The sequence below is a fragment of the Acanthaster planci genome, linkage group LG19, assembly GCF_054643075.1.
Source record: "Acanthaster planci isolate LZ-2023a linkage group LG19, COTS_SCS, whole genome shotgun sequence".
Lineage (NCBI taxonomy): Eukaryota > Metazoa > Echinodermata > Asteroidea > Valvatida > Acanthasteridae > Acanthaster > Acanthaster planci.
Genome location: NC_141795.1, coordinates 6,882,230 through 6,903,458, shown reverse-complemented (window position 1 = coordinate 6,903,458; position 21,229 = coordinate 6,882,230). Strand labels below are relative to the sequence as shown.

General features: G+C 41.3%; 2 protein-coding genes across 4 annotated transcripts; one reads left to right on the top strand and one right to left on the bottom strand.

The window, feature by feature from the left end:
• Positions 1-529: 529 nt before the first annotated feature.
• LOC147795986 (tetraspanin-17-like) lies at positions 530-7,361 on the top strand. The gene is made up of 4 exons (XM_087129893.1): positions 530-769; positions 1,213-1,404; positions 3,042-3,155; positions 3,304-7,361. Exons 2-4 carry the CDS (start codon positions 1,252-1,254, stop codon positions 3,373-3,375), a joined length of 339 nt encoding a protein of 112 aa, XP_086986019.1. The 5' UTR covers positions 530-769; positions 1,213-1,251; the 3' UTR covers positions 3,376-7,361.
• A 715-nt stretch (positions 7,362-8,076) lies between these two features.
• Positions 8,077-21,088, bottom strand: stoml1 (stomatin like 1). Of its 3 annotated transcripts, none has more exons than XM_022231845.2 (9): positions 20,946-21,088; positions 18,297-18,489; positions 16,753-16,859; positions 12,242-12,308; positions 11,792-11,874; positions 10,891-11,150; positions 10,558-10,652; positions 9,665-9,901; positions 8,077-9,153 (listed from the first exon to the last, which is right to left on the bottom strand). In XM_022231845.2, the coding sequence occupies exons 1-9, from the start codon at positions 21,072-21,074 to the stop codon at positions 8,948-8,950; spliced, it is 1,377 nt and encodes a 458-aa protein (XP_022087537.2). In that variant the 5' UTR covers positions 21,075-21,088; the 3' UTR covers positions 8,077-8,947. The 3 variants fall into 3 exon arrangements, with proteins under 3 accessions (XP_022087537.2, XP_022087540.2, XP_022087541.2); XM_022231848.2 differs by having other exon boundaries at positions 18,297-18,895; positions 20,946-21,086; XM_022231849.2 differs by lacking the exon at positions 20,946-21,088 and adding an exon at positions 20,766-20,926.
• Between the last annotated feature and the right edge of the window lie 141 nt (positions 21,089-21,229).

Below are 21,229 nucleotides of genomic sequence, written 5' to 3'. Positions count from 1 at the left end.
GTTTCAAGCAGGCACGCGAGCTCATTATTCAGATAGCCCTGTTAGTGATGCATTAGCGTGAAATGCGCTTATCTGCCTGAAGAGAGTTGACCCCCAAAATAGTGGACGCTTTGTGCATCTGTTGCATTTCTGTCTCAGCGGATGACGTCAGCTGTCAAGGGTTTGAAAAGGTTTCCCAGATGTAATGCCCCTTTCCTAAACCAGCTTCCTACAGTTCTAATTGACGTGAATTGCATGTTTTCGTTTTATTACCTTTTTTTTCAACAAGACCGAGGTGGCCACTGGTTTGAGTCCAAAAATGATGCATCCAGAGATTTTCCAAAGTTTGCCTTTGTCCGTATGGTTCAATTCATGATCAGGCCAATAACAGGCCAGGGTTTTGAGCAATCTTTATGTGATTGACACAGTTATTTTGAAAAGTTTAATGGAACTCAAACTGTACCTTCATCCCCAGCAGAATTTTTTTTTACCTATTTCACAGTCCCTAGGAAAGTGTAGTTGAGTACTATTGCCCTCAGTTCCGGTCAATATACAGTACATGTGAAAGTCTAATAGTGCACTGCTAAATGCTATGGCACTCGGATCGATGTTTGTCGCAAGACAAAACAATTGACACACTTTCCTCCTTTGACTTGTATTTTTCAAGCTTTCTTTTTCTCTTGATGCCCAGATCGAAGAGAGGATAGCCGGCTTTTTGACAGACGTTGCCGTCAAAAACTACCGATCCAACGAAGACTTGCAGGACATCATAGATGCATTGCAGTCAGGGGTACGTTAGGAATTATTTTTACTCATTTTTCTACGAGCTTCTCTGATGATTTATCACCTAAAATTTGACACCTAAAAGCTGCGACTTGAGGCCTGACACTTTAGTGGTGTGTAAAGCCGCATGCTCAGAGAATGCGAAAAATGAAGTTGATTTTGTAAGATTTTTTTGTGATGAAACAAAGTTTAATTTTTGATGTGCTGTTTTAAAACAAATGTAGCTTACAGCACAAACAATTTGGAGTGCTCAAACGCTACAAGGAAATATGTTCCTCAGTGTCAACTACGAAGACAACTGTAACTGATCTGTTTTCGGTTTCATCAAAAGGAAGTCCCCACAGTTTCATTCTCTCATCTCTGTACTTGACTTAGACTCTGAGAAACTAAGGAGGATAATTATTGACACTTGATTTAGTCACATGTACTCTTTTGTGTTTGTACATGTAGCTTTCTTGTTGCGGAGTGAACGACTACAATGATTGGAACATGAACATTTACTTCAACTGCTCCGAGGCGATTGTGGGTCAGAACACGAACCCAGAGGCGTGCGGCGTGCCCTTCTCCTGCTGCATGGAGGATCCCGCGAGCGGAGTGGTGAACACGCAGTGCGGCTACAATGTACGGAAGCCCGATAGGACGGTAAGGTGCTCAAACCGGCATGGTTGCCGGAATTCAAAAGGTTTTCTTGTATTTCGTATGCCTAATGCCAAATTTTCCGTGGATCAGAGAAAAACAGACTTAATTTCCCATCTCTTACCCGAAAAAAGGACGCGTTGCTCCCTTTATAAGCAAACCATGTTCTCTCACTTGAGCACACATTCCTTGCGTGCACCAAAAAACAGAATTTTCATTGATTCTTGTTGGCAAGGAGATAAACGGGTATCACATCATTACTCATCATTGTACTAGTCACTGGCATGACATGAGAGTAGAATGATTTAAACTCATTAATGCTTTGTAATGTGGTGGTCGAGTTGTCCAATAAACTAATGACAAGTTAGAAAGGAAAATCACTGGTTGCCCGTAGGACTAGCAGAAGATGTTAAGGATGGGACTTTTACCTGTTCAAATGTTTAAATGAAAAAAAGTTCCAAATCCGTTTACAGATTTTCCTAAACATTTAAACGGAACTGTCCCTTATAGAGGTTTGATGTTGTGATTGGTGCAATCTGGAATTCAGTTTTATTGTAAGCGATGCCTGTTACATACTATTTGTTTTCCCTTCCTGCATCCATGTACTTTTTGAGAAAAAAAGTGGAATCTAAAACAAGAAACATTGCTTGTTTAAAATGCCCTAACATCAATATACATTTTTACATAGGTTGGATCATGTGCATTGTTGTAATAATTATGCGTGGATTCGTGATTCTAAAACAAGAAACATTGCTTGTTTTAAATGCTCTAACATCAATCTACATTTTTACATAGGTTGGATCATGTGCATTGTTGTAATAATTATGCGTGGATTCGTGATTCTAAAACAAGAAACATTGCTTGTTTTAAATGCTCTAACATCAATCTACATTTTTACATAGGTTGGATCATGTGCATTGTTGTAGTAATTATGCGTATGAAAACACTGAGGTAGGCAGCATTGGCCTCAGTAAAATGTTGGCTAAATGTTTAAATGGTATTGGGAAAGTTTTTGTAAACGTTTTTCAAATTAAAGTTAAATTTCCACCCTTGGAAGGTGTACTGGTGCTCTCAAACTTCAAGCTCCAACGCGGCATTCCGTGTTGGAAGCTAAATGCATTCTATGGAACAAAAACAGAGGCATCTAGCCTGTGGATTCATTCTGCAGGAACCTGACACAGTGCCCTTTTAATTTGCCACACACAGCAAGTGAAGAATCAACCAACGCATTCCAAGCCATCACAGATTAACAAGCATTGGAATCCCAGCAATTTTTTTTTCTAATTTCCACAAAGCAATGCACCCTGTGGCTCACCTATCAGCTCTGGGTGTTCCTAAGCAATTAAGCAGACATCATTAACGCTGACTGACAGAGCTGCTGTCTCACGTTTCCCCTAACTATTGCCGTATTATTTTAAACAAGGGAAACAGCTGCCGGAAGAAGGTGTAAGAATTCCAAACAGAGGTTGATATCGCTAGAAATGAATTCATGGGAGGGTTTTAGACTTCTGTGGATAGAAACGCGTAATAGACAGCATGTCACTGGGGGGGGGGAGGAAACAGGTGAAAGTAGAACTCGGCTTAGTACGAATGCAGCTTGTTGGATTGAATCTGAAATTCTACCCCTTTTGATCTCTTGATAGGTGAGTGAGAGGTCTCACATCTATTCATCGGGTTGCCTGAATGCCTTCAAAGGCTGGCTGCAGACCAACCTGGTAGTGGTAGCGATCGCCGCCGGGGTTATTGTACTAGTTGAGGTAAGATGACTAACTCACTCAAAACTCACTCTGCCTCAACCCAGTCAGTCAATTGGTCAGTCAGTCGTGATCATTCAACTGGATAGTATCAGTCAGGTTTGGCTGCTAGCACTAACTGGCTTATTTCATTTTTTTCTGTGTCTTCCAGGTCTTTGGGTTCTGCTTTTCCACGTCCTTAGTGAGCGACATCAAGCGCCAGAAAGCCAGATGGCGACACTGAACACCAGAGGGCGCCAGACACACTCGCACAGGTCCCTCGCGCACGTGACACCACTCACCTCCAGCACCAATGATGGTTTCTAGTGACCATAATTTGTCAGGTCTCATGATGTAAAGTACTTTTGTATTTCAGTTATGCCAGTTTACTCTGAAGGTGGACCTTCCGTGAGTAATTTAATCATTCCAAAAAGATTTGACCTAGGTCTTTGGAACAGTGGGCACTGTTTTTTAGACAAGCAACAGTACGCTGCATTTCAAGAGGCCACGCCCCATAAGCCGGTTGTCACACCTCCTTCCCAATGCCACACCCACTAGACACTGCTTGAATCGCACAAATAAGCATTCATCTGGTCCAATCCTTGTGCACGAATTATTGTCACCAAACGTCGAGGTGAATTTTAAGTTCTATTTTTTTTCGCATTACAAATATATTAAAATGTGCATATATGCGTTTTTCTTTTATGTTTGAAAAGGTCTCATTAGACGGACGCTCAAAATAAGTACAGTTTTGCCATTACAATTAGGGTAAGCTAATGTGTGTATTCAGAACTAAAGTTGATTTGAAGTCATTATATTAACACTTTATTTTTCCTCCATTCTTCAGTCAACTGTTGTGTATGACGCATCTAGAAGATGGTATATTTTACGTATTTGTCAGTAGAGGTTTATTTCTTATGCATCATACTCAGCATTTTCCTTTTTGACTGACTTTATTCCGAACATTACTCAGATTGTATTGTAGCTGATGATATTTGTTGAATTTCCAGTAAAATGTTTCCACAGTGAACTACCCATCAGCTCAACATGTTGACAAAAGCTGCATTTCTTGTCCAGTACATTTTTTTGTACACAAGAGACTAAAATCAATCATTTGACGAACGTAGTGGGCCAAGAGAAGTGACCAGGTTGTCGACCATTGGTTGATTTTGCTTGATAGCCCATGGATAACGTACATCTAGTGATCAACCAATGGTGGCTTATCAAACATGTCCAAGCTGTCTGTTTAAAATGTTCCATGCACATGCGGCCAAAGTGCCCGGTATATGTAAGATCAGTCATGTTTTCTTGTACATGTATGTTCAAGGTCCAAATGTAAGCACAACATCTCCCCCCCCCTCCAATGATGAATGGTTTGGACCATCTAGTCAACCATTTGAAACCAGGCTTGAAGGGCTTGGTTTGCACCACTGGATATCCGTAGGGGATTTCATTTATCAGTTGAGGGAAGCATTCACATGAAAATAGTTGTCCAAGACCGAGACTTCATTGACTGTGTGCACCACGAGATTGGCAGAGAACAGTAAAGAGGGATTGATGACGAGGTTTGGACAAAAAAGATCAACAAGGAACATCTGAGCATAACCGTACTTCACATGTGCATGGTTGAAAAGCAGTTGACTCGTGGTCAACCGTAGTTCGCATCCAATCTTGCCCTCTGTCTACTTGAGATAACGTTAGTCACGTTGACTTGTTTTGTCATGTGTAACGCATTCAGGTTCCCTACCTGTGCCTTCTTTTGTATGCAAGACTTGGGCAGTTTGTAAGAAACTTCATGTATATATGTAAGACGCACAAGTCCTGCAGCCCTTCCTCAAGATGTTTTTTAGTAACAGTATTTGCCTGTTCATGTTGTTGGTGAATCCAAATATTGTAGCCGCCAAAAAAGGGGAAGGGAGAACTACTCTGGACTTTTTGCACCCAACACTGCACCACTCTAAGCATGGGAAAATTCACCATCGAATCTAAAAAAAGAGGAGAAAATTATGCTTTATTTCCAATGATCCCTTTACTTAATTTTACCGCACTCAATATTCTTATTATTGTACCGTAAATCATAGATTGACATGTTGTGATGATTTGATTATGCTAAGTTGAGCTTGTTGGAAACAGTAGGAATGCACACTAGTTACACGTAGCTCCTAAACAAGCCCTAATTGGCATGTCCCTGCAGTGCGTAATGTGAACGTGAGGCCCACAGAATGTTTGGTGGGCGAGAAAGTCTTTTGAAGTAACGGGGAGAAACTGTGATTAATCTGCCCCTTATTCAAGTTCAAGTCAGCGTGTAATCACTTTACGGGTGATACATCTGTTGATTGTGGCATTTTTAGGGGGGAAAAATGAGTGGGGAAAATTGTTCTCTGTTTAGATTGTGAATGAAATGACTGCAATGCCAGAGTTAATGAGCAAGGTCAAGGAAGGCGACAAGAATTCCTTGAATACACTTTGTAAATTTTCTCCTGCTTGACACCATTTGGCCAGAGGCTGGATAAATGTCCTTTTTGCATTGAAGTTTTTACAATTCATCTGACTGAATATACCACATATCCCATGTCAATTTTGTAAGTCCATTTGAGTGTGCTTGACGATTGTATCTTTTCTTCACTGTGTTGTTTGTTTGCAGTGTAACAGGTTGTTTGTGCTTGTTTACGTGTAGGTAACATTTCAGACCAAGTTCTTTCAGAAGGGAGAAATCAACCCCCCCTTCTGTTAGCCCCTCCCCTCTCGTGCTGTGCTTACTGAGTGTAATAGGCCTAGAACATAATAACGGGACATTTTTGTTTACATGTGAGGGGAAACGTGATCCACTGAATCCCTGGGGGAAAGTGCACATGTTTGAGGTCTATTTGTGGAAAAAAGTTTAAATTCCCCCCCCCCAGTTGACATTTTGCCTGCTTGTTGAATATTTTCCTCAGTCTGGTTACAGACACTTGTCCATTTTTAAATCAGAAGAAAAGAAACATATCAGTGCGCTCTGCATTTTAAGGGTTTGTCATTCAGGGTTTGTTCGTTCATCAAGCATCGTTTGGTCCATTTCTTTTGAGATGTTTAGCAAATATGAATTCTGAAAGTGTATAAATGTGTAAGAGTCATAGTTATATTCTGTACTTTGTATTTTAGAACTTTGTGTTATATTTGTATAGCTGTAAATATGATGTAATGGGCTTTCTGCAACTGCTGGGGTTGCGAAATCATCTTTTTTAGTAGGTTTGAAAAGGGTTAAAGGTCAAAAGTTGAACCAGATTTGCATAAGCAATGGGCTGATTTTTACAGAGCCTCTAAAAAAAGAAATTTGTCAGTTGCGGGAACTGGTTGTTGTGCAAATATGGATTTTCTCCATTAACCATCTTGCACTGCGTGTAAGTGGATGTCAGATGTCCTGCTGCTGAAGACTTGAATATGCTTTGCCATGTTATACATGTGCTTTGCAAGTCAATCATGTGTGGTCTGGGAACAGATTCCTTGCTTGGCGGAAGCAAACAGTTCGTGCAACATCTTGCTGCAGGTGCCATTCCAACCAGCACAAACCTGTGGTAAGACCTGTACATTGATTTGGGCCACCGTGACAGCCTGTGCTGAAACGGTCGATAGTCAACTGTAGCCCACTTATGAAAACTATGGCACGGTCAATAGTCAAGGAGCTGAAGTGTCACATGTTGTCTTAAGTTTTACTATTTACAATCCAGCTGTGAAATAGTTCAACCTCCTCTGAATATAGATCTTTAGCAAACATCATAATGGTAACTTCCAAAGCTGAATTTGTTACTCTTTTAAAATTTTTTGAATTTTAAGGATATCTTTTTTGAAATACATTGTAACAAAACAAAGGTTTACGGAATGTAAGACAGGAAAATAGTAGCAACTGAGCATTTTTCATCAAATTGTCACATTTAAATGCCAAAGTAGAATGTATTTTATTGTTTGTAGATTTCATGAATGTGGGCTCTGGCACAGAACTTTTGGTGTTTTCATTGTAACCAGGCATTTTATGAGTGGACAAATAGTTTTTTGTGAATTTTCTCAACTAAAGGAACCATAGAGTAGGAATTACATAGGCATTATGCAGTGATCTTAAATTTCGTAACTGCACAACCGTCTCTGGGCAACATGAGAGTAGTGAATCATAAACAAGGTTTTTTTTTTTTTAACTAAGTAATGCACAAAATGGAATAAATATGTGTAAATAAAGACAGCAGCAAACACAGTTGATATTCTTGTGTACATGTCGATGGAGTGCTTTGTCACGCGTTTTGCAGTATTGGTAACTCAACGAAAGGCAGGGCTGTGATTGCTCGGACTCTCTCATGAGGTACGGCCCTCCAAATAAGCCATTTGCGAGTTAAATTTGAATTTTTTTTAAAATGTGTACCAGATTTTTTTAAAATCTGGTACACTGAGTTATTTGATAGCACACAAACATAACAATTTTAATTCCCCAGACTAAAGACGCCGTTGCTATACCTCGTGATTGGTGGCAAGCTTTCGCTTAGCGACCACCATCTCTGGAATGGACTGGTTCCTTTGTGCCCTTCTTGTCCATTGAGAACAGTGTATTGTTGCAACGTGCCTCTTACGTTACTACGCAAAAGCTTGCCCTGAATCACGAGGTATAGCAACAATGTTTTTAGTTTGGAGAATTCACATTGTTATGTTCCCGTGAATTTCAAGAACTCAGTGTACCAGATTTTATTCAAAGGTCACTCGCAAAAGGCTTATTGTGAATCTGCGAAATTGTAACTACTCAAGTTTTGTCAGTCGCTTGAACTGTAAGATTCATATTATCACAGCCATATGGAAAACAGCTCACGCCTTGTAAGACGTTAAAAGCTTCTTTTTTTTTTAAATCACTGAATTTCAAAACTTTCATCATCACAACCCCTCTAACAGACGCAGCATTACTTTCAAATACAACATCCACTCTCCATTAAATTACCACTCAAATTGTTCTCATTTCTATTGTATGTACTAAACATTTATATTGCATTCGTAAGTACTATTTTTTTTGTTTGAAAAGCAAACTGTGTACATGAACGCCGGTTAATACTATGGTCCGGGTCTAATAAATACTGGGAAGAATCTAAGCTTTGTACACGAACTCATCACACATGGTATAGCTTTTTGATGCATGCATTTACTTGGGGAATGTTGTTTTTAACCCTTAAAGCAGGGAAACAAAATGGCTTGTGTACTGAGGGGATCCAAAATTGAGAGTTACTGAGTGAACCACGAGGCAATTACTAATGTGGTCGCAATTACTAGGAGTTGGAAATGGCCTTATGACCTGGAAAAAAATGACAGGATGCCAGTCTACCGGTAACACTGGTCCCTGGTCCCCCAATCAATTCCTGCTTCTGGGCTGGGAACCAGTCATCTGCATTGATAATTGAATCATGACCTCATTCTTTGAGTTACAACTGCTGTTGTTTTTTTTCCAAACCTATGCAACTTGAGAGAGGGTTTATTTAAAGGGTGACAATACAAACTCTCGGAATGCAATGGAAGTCACCAGCTTGTGGCTTTCTGCTTTTCCCATTCATGCACATCTTCTTTCTAGCCATAAGAAAGCAATTTGAGCATGGGCTTGTTAACCATGCATGACTTTGTAGTCTTTACGACTAGGGCTTCAGTTTTTGACTCTGATATACTTCTGTCTTAGACAAAGCCTTGAGTTGCATCCCAAACTGTCCTCCAGACTTATGGCTATGGCTGTTGTCAACTGGCAAAGATGCAGACACAAGATTCAGACACGTACAGCCCGTGAAAATAAGTGTCGAGAATCAGCTGAGGGCATCGGACTAACAGCGTGCTTCCCGCAGCTGCTGTATCACTGTTTCCAGTTTCATCGCGACTCCTCTGTCGCCCTCTACCGCCAGTTTACCTGCCATGTAGGCCATGTAGGGCCTGATCTGGCCCGTGAACATGGCGTGCAGGTCAAAGGTGGACGTGGTGAGCGTGACATCGGGCTCGGAGGGTGGCTCGCCCTCGCCAGCATCTCCCGACCCTGAAAGTGAAAAAAAATATAAAAAGAGGCATTTGCTTCAGGAGAACCTTTCAGCCATTTCTTCCATTCGGAGTCTACTTGAGAATCCAAACAGCAAATGGAGCAAGTTGGAAGGTGCATAAGTTGACAGCAGAGGTCATCAGATGGATACTATTTTTGCATTGCTCCAAGTGGGTGCCAGCTCACTGACTTTCCAGGCAATGAGCACGAGGCTTTTTTTCTGACTGCAAATTTGAAGTGCCTTGGAGAATCTGGTGGAGCAAGGGTTACACTGTTCTGGAGAACGAAATTTATCAGAAAAAGGATTTTTAAAGTTTCATATCCAAGTACTGCCCTTAAAAATTCAAAGGCTGTTGATGAGTCCATCTCAGACTAGTCCTGTCACAGGTCCAGCATCACAGGGTGAATAATGACAAAGGAATCCTTTTGTTGTGACTTGGATTGAGACTGGATGACTTGACTTCTGGTGGACTTTCACGGACTTGTGACAGACCCGACAAAATCTACTCACCGCTCTTCAAATCCAGGAAGAACGTTCCTCCGTTGTTGCCAGTCACCACAAATTTGTAGACAGCTTTCACGTCTTCTACGAGCGCCTCATTGAGAAGTGGTCTGACGGAAGTGAGGAGATCCTGGGGCGTGACGACAGGTAACGACACTCCTCTCTGGGCTGGGCGGGGCTGGGAGGGGGTCAAGAGACTTGATGGGGTGGTGGGTGGGGTTGGCATCTGCACGAGGTGGGACATGGCTGATGTGATTTCAAAATAGAACAAAAAAATTGAGATAAAAAAAAAATTTAAAAATTGGATCCAACCCCAACATTGACGAAAATGACACGTTTACACAAACCAACTTCATACTATATTAGCTTTATGAATTCCAATTAAGTACTCTGAGGGCATGCTGACCACTGTAGCTAACATAGATTACCGTTCGCATTGGGCAGTATCGTCAGAACTTTTCACGAGAGTACTAACAAACTGTTGCTTGCTTAACGAGATCAAACAAGCCGTCAGCAGAATCAAAATAGCCCTACCTTTGTCATCATAAACATAGTATTTCTACTGGTAATATGTACAGTTTTTTTGACCAGTTCTAAATATTCATAAGTCCATCCAAAGATGCATGCATTGCACAGCACATTCATAAACACCTGGAAGTGATCAGGTCATGATGATGTCACTTCTATGTGCTGATTGGACAATGACATGTCTCATGAGAATATGCAGTGGTGTGCCACATTCGGACTAATGTCAGAGTCATGTTTTTTTATTTCATTTCTCAGTCATCCCCAGGGATCTAGATCAACAAAGCCGAAGTTTGAGTTATAAAGAGAAAAGAAAGACACTGTAATTTAAACGGTAATCCCAACAGATTGATGGTATTATAAAGTAGCAGGCTTACGTGAGTACTGGCCAGAAATGATCTGACTAAAGATAGTCCCTAGTTTGTCCACACTGACCCCTTCCACAGCTTCCTGGACGACGGTCACTTGAGACCTAATGAGGAAGAGGCAAGGAAGCAACAAAGATGTTACAATGCAACGCAACGCAACAAATCTTACTAGATTCTAGTGAAGACACACTCCAAACGTTACAAGATTTTGTAAGTTCAACAAGTTCAATCACTCTCAACTGTTTGTGTGAGAGGAATGCACCCCTGATGTGGATGTGATTGGCCTAGATTTAGACGGCAGGGGGAAGATTTCAGGCAACCCAATCCAAAGAGCTGACTTACACTTCCACCTTGCTGACTTCGATGCCCCAGTTGTTAGTAGTGGCGTTCATCTCTTCATGTATCAGTCCGTTCACAAGGTTCTTGTCGTTCTCAATGGCCTTCAATGAGCGCGCGGCAAGTGTGTTTAGCAGGACAGTCTGGGCCAGGTTGCGCGTGGAGTGGTTGAGGTCTTGCACGCTGGCGATGGACAGTGAGACGTCTTTGGTGCGGAAGTAGACCGTGGCACCCACCGAGATCGCAGCCCCGTCTGCTGTGATGAGCTAGAAAGAGCCGCAAATGTGAGCAAATACAGACAAGTTTCATGAAGGAAATTGGAAGGGCACATTTGGGACAATGCTATTTCAGTCAAAATCGATTTCATTCCACAAAATCATTTCTAAACCTAACCCCTTAGGGTGTATGTAACATCACATTGAAATCAGAGGATTGGGACTGTTAGGGCTATCATTGATGTAATCACAAATCACAAATGAAATCAGGTTTTCACCTATAGTGAAACTTTCAGACGATAAGTTCTCTTATTTTGTCAACTGACTCAAAATTCTCACAGCATGGCACTGTGAAATGTACTAACTTTTACCCCCTTTGAGTACTTCAGTAGGATCATTTGCCAACCCAGATGGGGCACATTAACTCCCCCCCCCAAGGACTTTTTTTGCATTTATTAAATTTTGGGAGTACTTCAATTTTTTTCTTCTCCAGAGTTTCCCAAACCCCTAAAATTCATCCTCGGACCAGATAAACCCATAGAGAAATCATGAAATATGATTGGAAATCCCCCCAATCTGAAACTTTGGTTCTAGATGAACTTTTGAGAGTGACCTGCAAAGCAGGTTGTGATGCTAAGCAATCCATCTCCTGCTCAGCCACTTTGTGACAGTGAGTCCTGTCTTTTACTCACCTGCTGTGGAGGAACGTTGAAGGCTCTGGTCCTCATATCCACCCTCCGCCATTTGTCGATGAACGGGAGGACTATCACAATGCCTGTACGGAAATCATGTGATTAAACAAAAGTGAGACTGTCATGTGACAAAACATGTATTATTACAAACTTTACAACTTTCAAATCTTGTTTTTGTGACAGCTGAGAGCAATTTCAGAGAACTGCTAAGCTCAGAAAGAATTCACTTAGCAGAAACCAGTCACCAACCACGATGCTGTGCAATGTTTATTTACTAAATGTACATGAATTTTCACTCAGCGTAGAAAGTGGTTGAGCGATATTGTTGATTCAACAGCCTCATGGAACTCAGCCAATTTCATAGAGAACCACTGCATATGTGTTACAATATCTGAGTAAGACGAACTTTGGTCAAGATTTTTTGCAATATTTGCCAGTCAAGATACGCACCTGGACCCTTGGGTGGTTGTAATCTGCCCAGTCGGAAAACCACTAGCCTCTCGAACTGCTGGACCATCTGGTGAAGATGAAAAGTGGAAGTTTCAAAGTGAAATTATGGATAACCAACCCCCGATGAAATAAAGAAATATGACAGTACATGGCATTCATCTCTACATCTGAAGTGGAAATCAGAACAGTGATGTCATTATTGTTTTAGCAACAGAAAATGGTAAAAAGAAGTAATTCCCAGTGAAATGTATAAGAAAAAAGCATTCGCCCCACTGTGGTTACATGTACAAGTAGTTGTCAACTTTATGGCTGACATCTTGCATATCTTATCTTTTGGGGTTGTAGTAGGCAAATATTTATATAAAATTTGAATTAGACAATTAACAGCCCCTTTCTCTTAGCTCTGGACATGGCTATAAAACTGGGTGAGAAAAATCCCATATTGCCCCTGGCAGCATCAATTTCTGGGGTATTTCCGATTTCCGATATTAGTCTTGGCTCAAGCCCGGAACACGCATTGAGCACTTGGTATAAAATCTCTCACCTTGGAAAATTGAGGTGTGTCTTTGCGTCTGTGATTTTTAAGAATGTTTTCGGGTACAGACGGGAATAACATTCACAGAAAAAAAATTCACAGGAAAAAAAAACCCAATTATACACATCTCTCCAACACATGTGCTCCATTTCTTTAAAAATTGTCAAACAAATGAAACGTTCATGGCAACATCTTTATCTGCAACCAAGGCCCTCCTCTAAAACGTTACTCTGATTAAATTTAACACAGGATGCAATCAGTCTTGGCTTTGTCTGAGACATTTTTTACAGCGCCAGCCGGATCTGCAAACAGAATTTGTCGACCCGGTTCTGACGCAAGATGACTTCCTCCATTGCCATTTCTCTCATCAAATTTGATTACGCTGTCACGAAAGCAGAACATTAAAGGTGGGCGGAGGAAGTCGAACAGAGGATCCAGAAAGGGCGGCTTTGTACACTGGTCCAGTACGTATGTACATGTACATTTACAACTCCTTACTATGGTAACACTTAATTTATTACTTTTAAGTTTCCTGGAGAGCTTACAAAAATAAAATCCAACCCCCCTTCCAAAAAAGAAGAACCAAATAGGAATGTACGGTTACAAATTGAAGCTGCACATGAAATATGCTGCTTTGGTACATACAATTACATGTTATTGAAAACAAACATGTACCGTATGTTGTAAACAATACAGAAAATTTTTGAATAGCTGCAAAAACTTAATGAGTGCAAAAAAAAATGTCTAGTATGTAAATGTACGGTACATGTAACTAGCCAGAGACTAGTAAGGAAATTGCCTGAGCATGAAGTGTGTTCATGCTCATGTACATCTCATTAGATGACAAAATTCTGTCGATGTGGAAATCCCAATTTATCCTTCCAAGTAAGACCAAGTCCTCTCTTTTCTGCTTTAAAAAGGTAACCCCCCCTGTAATATCTCTACCCCGTTTTCCTCCAATCAATCCACCACGTCCACATCTGCATGTAAACATCTTCCAGGGGACCCGGACATTTTATCAGACTGGAAATCAGTGCAGCAGCCTCCCTTTGGTCATTTTCCCTGTTCTGCAATTCTTGCTAGCTCTTGCCCGAGTCATTCAACCCTTCCGTACTTTGTGTGTTTGCACCGGTTAATGCATGGGATCTTGTCAGTCCTCCCTGCCTCAAATCTTGTGCACGTACAACCTGTGCTAATGGGTTTACGTATGTTGAGGGTTCCGCTCGCCGCACGGGCGTTGTTTCAGGAAACTTCACGAGGCAAACACTGGTGAAGAGTAATCTAAATCAAAGCCCCAGCAAATTTTTTTTTCGAATGAGAAAAGCTAATTGTTTTATAGGCTCGAGAGGGATTTTATTCTCACTGTCAGTGACTACAACCTATTTCTTTCATTGACAGAGAGGCAAGGAAAGTTTCAGATGGGTTTTCTATGGACTCTAGTAAGAGAAAGGATTCCATATTGGTCAAGGCACATTTACGTGTATCTCAGCACTAAATTTAGATTAACTGTAGGCAGCCAATGGAAGTTCAAATGGGCAAATGCTGATAAAATTTTGAATAGGATTTGACATGGTCTTTTTATGTTTTGGGCTTTCTTACAAATGTGATTTCGCAAATGACGGTTTAATACTGTTCCCCAAAACAGGAAGTCTTGTCAGGATAAGACCCAGGCCCCCTCGTGGTATTGACTGCAAGCACTTTTTATTTTTTTTCTCACACAAAGACACAGTCGTCACATTTTCCAATCAACCCACCTGAACCCCCCCAGGAAAACCTACATGTATTTAATTAGGAATTTCCCACGTGGGAAAAGTATCCAGTTGCCCCAAGCATTTCTGTCACGAGCACTGAATTGAGCTAGAACAAAATGCAGGCACCAAACTCGATTTGTTTTCCTCTCCGGGAGTCAGAGAGAAAGCCAAAAACTCCCCGGAGGTTTCTTTCTTTTTTTCCTCTTCCTCTGATAGATGGAGATTTCTTCTCACTCGCTGATTACGATTCTGGTTGATGAATATTGCTAAAACGCCTGGATGGTTTGCGGCGTGTACAGTTTAATGGGAATTCACTGCATAGATGAGGAATTACTTTGTCTGGAGTGGGTCTGCTGGATTGCGAGTTGCTGGTTTCAGGTCCCTGGGAATGTGTTTTCTGTTCTGGAATGTGTTAAAGTGCTGCCTCGGATTAACAACTGCATGCATATGTTAACAGTTTTTTTTTTTGTGCGCATAAAAAAATTATTAAGTTGCCTGAAAGGGAAAGGGTCAGAAAGTTAAGATTTCAAAATGTTGTAACAACTGATTTCGTATTTCTGAAATTAGTTTGTAGTTTTTCCCCAAAGAAGATAGTTGTACAAACTTTTTAAAATCAGTAAATTTGTGGCAGTTCACCAAAAAAATGTGAATGCACACTGTGCTGGCATTTTTTTTTTCTTTCAACTCAAAAATTCTAGATATCATTTAGAATGTAGCAATTTGTTACTTGTGTTCAAGAGGGTAGTCAACACTGCACGCAGAGAAACAATCAAATCTATGAAAATTAAAGAGCAGTGTAATATTTTAATCAGTGTTGTAGTTGAGACCACTTAAGACCTTCACAAGACCAACACAAGACCTCTGGTCTGAATTGAAGTCACAAGTTATTCAAATGAACTGTAACAAAAGTATTCCTTTGTCATTGTTCACCCTGTTACTTCTGACTGGTCTTGTGTCTGGTCTTGTGTCTGGTCTTGTGTCTGGTCTTGTGTCTGGTCTTGTGTGTGGTCTTGTGTGTGGTCTTGTGTCTGGTCTTGTGTCTGGTCTTGTGTCTGGTCTTGTGTCTGGTCTTGTGTCTGGTCTTGTGTCTGGTCTTGTGCCTGGTCTTGTGATGGTCTGGACTACAACCCTGATTTTAATGAGGACAGGCATCCAGTCTCACACCACATTATTACTTCCTTTGCTCCTTCAAGCTTCAAATCCCAAAATTAACATTCAGGATTGTTGTGTTTTACCCAAAACACACGGCTAGGAACGTAGCCATATTCAACGCCCAATTAGTGTCTGTTTATAGAGTACACATGTACCGGTACCTGGCTTTTATATCCCAGGCCCCCATCTTCCTGTCTCCCCTTCCCCCTCCCTGAAGTCACAGTGACACAGAATAAAGGCCACAGATAGTACAGTGTAAATGCCCACCAGCTACAACCATGAGTTATTCGGATCACTGACTGCTGCGTCAGGATTTCTGGCAAAATTTCTTTCCGACCGGTCATGGTTTTTAATTAAAGTTCCCTGTGCCCTACGGTAGCGATATGAACATACAGGAGACTGGCTCACATGTGACAACCACAAGGCCATACCAGAACCGTGTGTCACTGAATACAACCTGGGAAAAAAAAGATTCCCCGAGTGAGCCTATCAGCATTTCCAAAATTTGCTAACTTAGAAAATATTGCTTTATACAAGAAACTTATGATCTTTCTGCAAACAGTGCACCTTCACTGCAGGACCCACCAACACTTGTACCTGTCAGGAATTTTACTTCCAAATATTGATTGACAGAGATAAAAAAAAATGTGCAAGCACACATGCATGTAAATATACCGTATACCATCCCTCACAAGTAATTGAGGGTAGGCATTCACCATGTTCTGGGGACAAGTTCTTTTGTAGGGGGAATTTGAACCGAGTTGTGGGGACATTTCCGAGTCCCCACAACATTTTTGGTCCCCACGAAATAGGTGACATGTCAAGTGTATGTCCCCACAACTACGGTGCGGGAGTTTCTGTATATCAATAAATTTACTGCCAAATAACTTTACCCAAAATATGTATGCACTCACTTGAAAGCATGTAGGCATATACATATAAGTACATAATACAGTTCATGCGAAGTCAACCAACACTTATATGTAGTAATACTTCTTTGACTCCTAACGTCTTAAATGTAACTTAAAGAAATCTTACACGGTTTAGAACCAAGAAGTGAGGTTTCCTCTCACCTTGACAGCTACAAATCCCGAGATAGGAAAAGTCAGGAACACCACTAGGAAACCCAGGATGACGACCACCGATGTACAGATGCGAGTCAACAGCGGAGGAGTGTAGGCTGCAGATATGCGTGAACATGTAGCAGGTAGGAAAAAAAGGGCTGTTACTGAACCAGGCGCGGTTTCACTCAAGATGGGGTAAGGGGGTTTTGACTAGTCCCTGTATCTTTTCAAGATTTTCTTGCATCGAGCAAAAGACTTCCACATTTGTGTCATAAACTTTGAAATTTTTTCCAAAACTTAAATAATTTTGTACAAAAATTCCAAGTGTTTCTGAGACATTTCCAAATAACTTTATTTCTGAAACTTAGACTCTGAACTATCAATGTCAGCGCATCGAAAATTCCTCGGTTGCAAACATGAGCTTGGTACTCTAATTGTACTGAAGTGCAAAACCCTGTGGCCCTAATTCAGGATTTGTGAGGCTCCTTAAAATGGAAATTGCCCAGGGATTTACGTAGGGTTAATAGAATTGCCCATCGCTCTCTCTGGAAAATTAACACCCTTGCCAAATTTGAAATTCAAAGACTGCTCTGTGGTAACCCTTTCAGTTTTGCCAGTACCGTAGAATGCCTTGACGACAGGAAGAGAAAAACTTGATACGCTTGTGGCTATATATCTTCAATTACTGAATCGATTTAAACTCAGTTAGGAACTAACGGGTAAAACGATGGCTGAGCGTCTTGTCTGGCAAGGAATGCAGGCAGGTAAATCCACAAGAAATTAAAGTGTGAGATGGCGACAATGTGGTAGTTTTAATACAACCCGGAATCACCGCAACCAAGCTACCATACACAAATGTAGATCTAGTCTACGATAGACATTATGTACGGATGTTATGTACATTATTTCTTTCTTCCTCGTGGATACGCTTGAGTTAACTCTTTGTACATTTATTGTAATGACATTAACATAACAAAGAACAGCTTCTGAGACGCCAGCTCCATTTTTTCTACATTGGTCTACATTATTATACAACAATGATTCATCTCTATTGCTTGATTATCTCAGCCAGTAATATTTGTTTTATTTAAAAGTCACACACGAAGCTTTCAAGTTCTGCTTCTGACACAATAGAAAATTATATTTGGGGGGGTTAAAAAATAGCACATATATTTTCCAGTTGTTTTTATGGTACAAGTTGATATTACAAGATGATTAAACTGTCAAAAATGATCAAAGTCATTTTATTCCCCAAGAAAAGGAATGATTGGCCAACTTCTAGTGCCAAGGGAATACGGCCGTTTCACAATAGTACGCCATCAAGAGTTTGCAACGCGTTAGCCAATCATAATGTGCGAAAGTTGTCGACTCAATGCGGGTTTGGAAAGGGTCGACAAATTTCGCGCGTTATGATTGGCTAACATCTTGGTGGCGCTCTATTGAGAATCATCCGCATTGGGTTAAACAATATTTGCCCAACCCCAGCACATGCTTCAGGTGAAAACATCTGAGCAATGCTACAAAAGTACATGTACATGTATGAGGTCACTTACTTCTCTCTTCTTCCAGGTAGGGCGGCATGACCTTGCTGTAGGTGAACACCGAGTCAAAGTTGAACGGCGAGCTGAAGTCGATGGCAGCGCTGTCTTGGGACGTGGAGTCCCAGTCTGACCTAGGCAGGCGGCTGTACTTGACCGAGGAGGACCAGGCGGTGCTGGTTTTCATGGTGGACATGCTGATGGACATCTGATGAAATCGGAAGGGTTTCTACTGTTACAAGGTTTGAGCTTTGGCTCAAACGAAACCTTGACGACCTACAGGTATTTTGATCCGAGAGACCCTCTGCTCGCTCAGTGATGCAGCCAGCAGAGTACCAACTTCATGTACAGTTTGGTGACTGTTATTCCACCTGCTACTCAGAACATCAGACCGGATGGACAGCATCAGTCACAGTGCAGAAGATGCAAGAACACACAGGTTGCTCCGTTTCAACAATATTACTGTATCCGTGGCCTAAAGTGTCATCGATGATAGTTCAAATGCAACGCCAGACAACTCATAGAGCAAGGAGCATTTCCATCGCGTTGCTCAATTCAGCACCGGTGCCTTTACCATGTCTACAGCATTTTTTGGAGTCAGACGGTATTTCATCCTATGAGAAAAAAATTGCCTCTGATCGGATGCTTGTCTCCGTTTGGTAACAGTCTACCAAGAAACATGCCCAATCTCCAATTCTGCGTGGAGAATAAGTCAATCTCAGAATGTCTCACGGTCTAGACCACACTGCCGCCGATGTTGAGACGGGCTAGTGCAAATGTGCTCAGGGGATATTAAACCAGAACCCCAGGAATGCACAAATGCGACGGAACGTGAAAGTACGAGACAAGACTGCGACAGCCATCACTCACAGGCAACCTTTTTTTGGGGGGGGCTTTCAGGATTAATCCTCACGGGCTAGTCAACAGACTTCTGCCAAATTTGCCAAGGTTATGGAGAGATCGGGGGATGGTCCATGTACATGATGCACTGGGGCATTCACAGAGACATTAGTCCCCCTATCGGTGTCATGGAAGGTTCCACTAGCACTGAGCACATACAGTGTGCTGGTGCCAGGCTGTGTAATGAGCAAATGAGGTACCAATTATCACGGCCTTTCATCTAATGATAATGTTTTGCAAAGGGATGTACATGTACCAGAGTTGTAATGACTTGAGTCAATGACTTGACTCGAGTCACCCAAACTCAAATCTCAACAGGTAAATGACTCAACTCGAGTCTGACTCAAGGCACAATTTTGGGTGACTCGACCCGAGTCTCAACGGGTAAATGACTCAAGTCTCTGCAACCAATGGACTCAAGTCTCTGCAACCAAAGGACTCGACTCTCATGGAAACTTGAGTACAAGCTTATAATACTCAAGTCTTAAAAAATCTGACTCAACTCAACTCGACCTAATGACTCGAGTTGAGTCACAATGTTGAAAATTCCTGATTTTCCAAGAGTTGTGCTTCATGAATTTTCAAAATTCCAAGAATTTCAACCTACCAGTATTTGTACTTGAGTTTCCAGTTGAAGATGGGCCAAATGTGAACAAAATATAACAGACTGACCACTTTCTGTTTTGGGCCAATCAAATTCGTTGACTTGTCCCTAACTGCATGTTTCTTACATGTAATTCCCTGCCTTATCCTTAACTAGGAAAAAAGGAAATCCAATTTCCAGATTTACCCCAATTTTCAGGATGGTGGAAAACCCTGATTTGAAGAGAAAAAATATCGAATACCAGTATAAGGATCTGATTTAGGGACTTTTGGGAGACACAGAGGTGAGATTTTTCGCTGAATCTTAATCAATTTTGGAACAAATACGTACTACAGTACGTACATGTACATTTACATAAATCATTTATCGATCCATTTTTTAATTTATTAAATACATATTTGCTGAAACCATGGAAGAATAAAAACAGCCTCCAACTGAAAGCTGATGAAGCATGGACAGACTTGAGTTTAGTACCAAACTTGCGTGAATATGGTAGGCTAGTAGGCCTACATGTACATGACCTACATGTACATGTACATTCTTCACTGTTATACCATGGTCATACATGTACATGTAGATAGTGAATTCTATTGGTCGAGACTTGATCGAGCGATATGCAACCAAATGGCACCCTTGGTTTCATATCGAGTGCCATTTGCCCTCTAAGGTATACAAAACACCATGGACCCCGTCACGGCAGGCAACAACTGTTAAATGTTTCACTGTCAGTGACAAAATACCAATTGAAGAAAAAGTTAAAGTCATCAATCATATGCAATCTTCATGTTGGGCGCGATCAACCAAACTGCATTCTGCATGGAACTTCCAACCTTTACCATGCATGTCATGCTCAGAAGGCTGATGGCGGAATCATTGGCAAATCATACACTAAAATCAAACGATCGTGCGTATCGACCAATCGTGCCCAATATAAACATGATAAATCACGATAATTACTCATTTTACATACATGTACTTACGGTAGGCCCTGCTTGGGCGGCACATTTTTAGCCTCGTAGTACTAGTGCCACTGGGCAGGGTAGGCCTGACCTGGTGGTAAAATGTGGATCATTGCTGGCCGAGGTCTACTATTTTCGGCAGGGAAAAAGCCCCGATCATGCTGATCCCTTACAGACCCCTTCAGCTTGACCACAACGTACCTGAATTGTTGCAACCCGGAATCCTCGACATTTAATTTTACAACAAATTACAAGATGTAATTGTAAGCTCCCGGCTAGGCTGCGACAGTGTGAGTTCCTGAGTTTTTTCTCTGCTGCATGTATGCGCATGCAAGAGCAGCGCCGATATGGGATATGTATCCGCGCCGCGAATTGTTGCTGGCGCCCTCTGTAGAGTAAATTGGGCAACTGTTGAACTTCGAACTTTTTCGGATAGAAATGTAATACGTCATTTGCTTTGTTCAATTTGATTGGTTCAGGTCTGA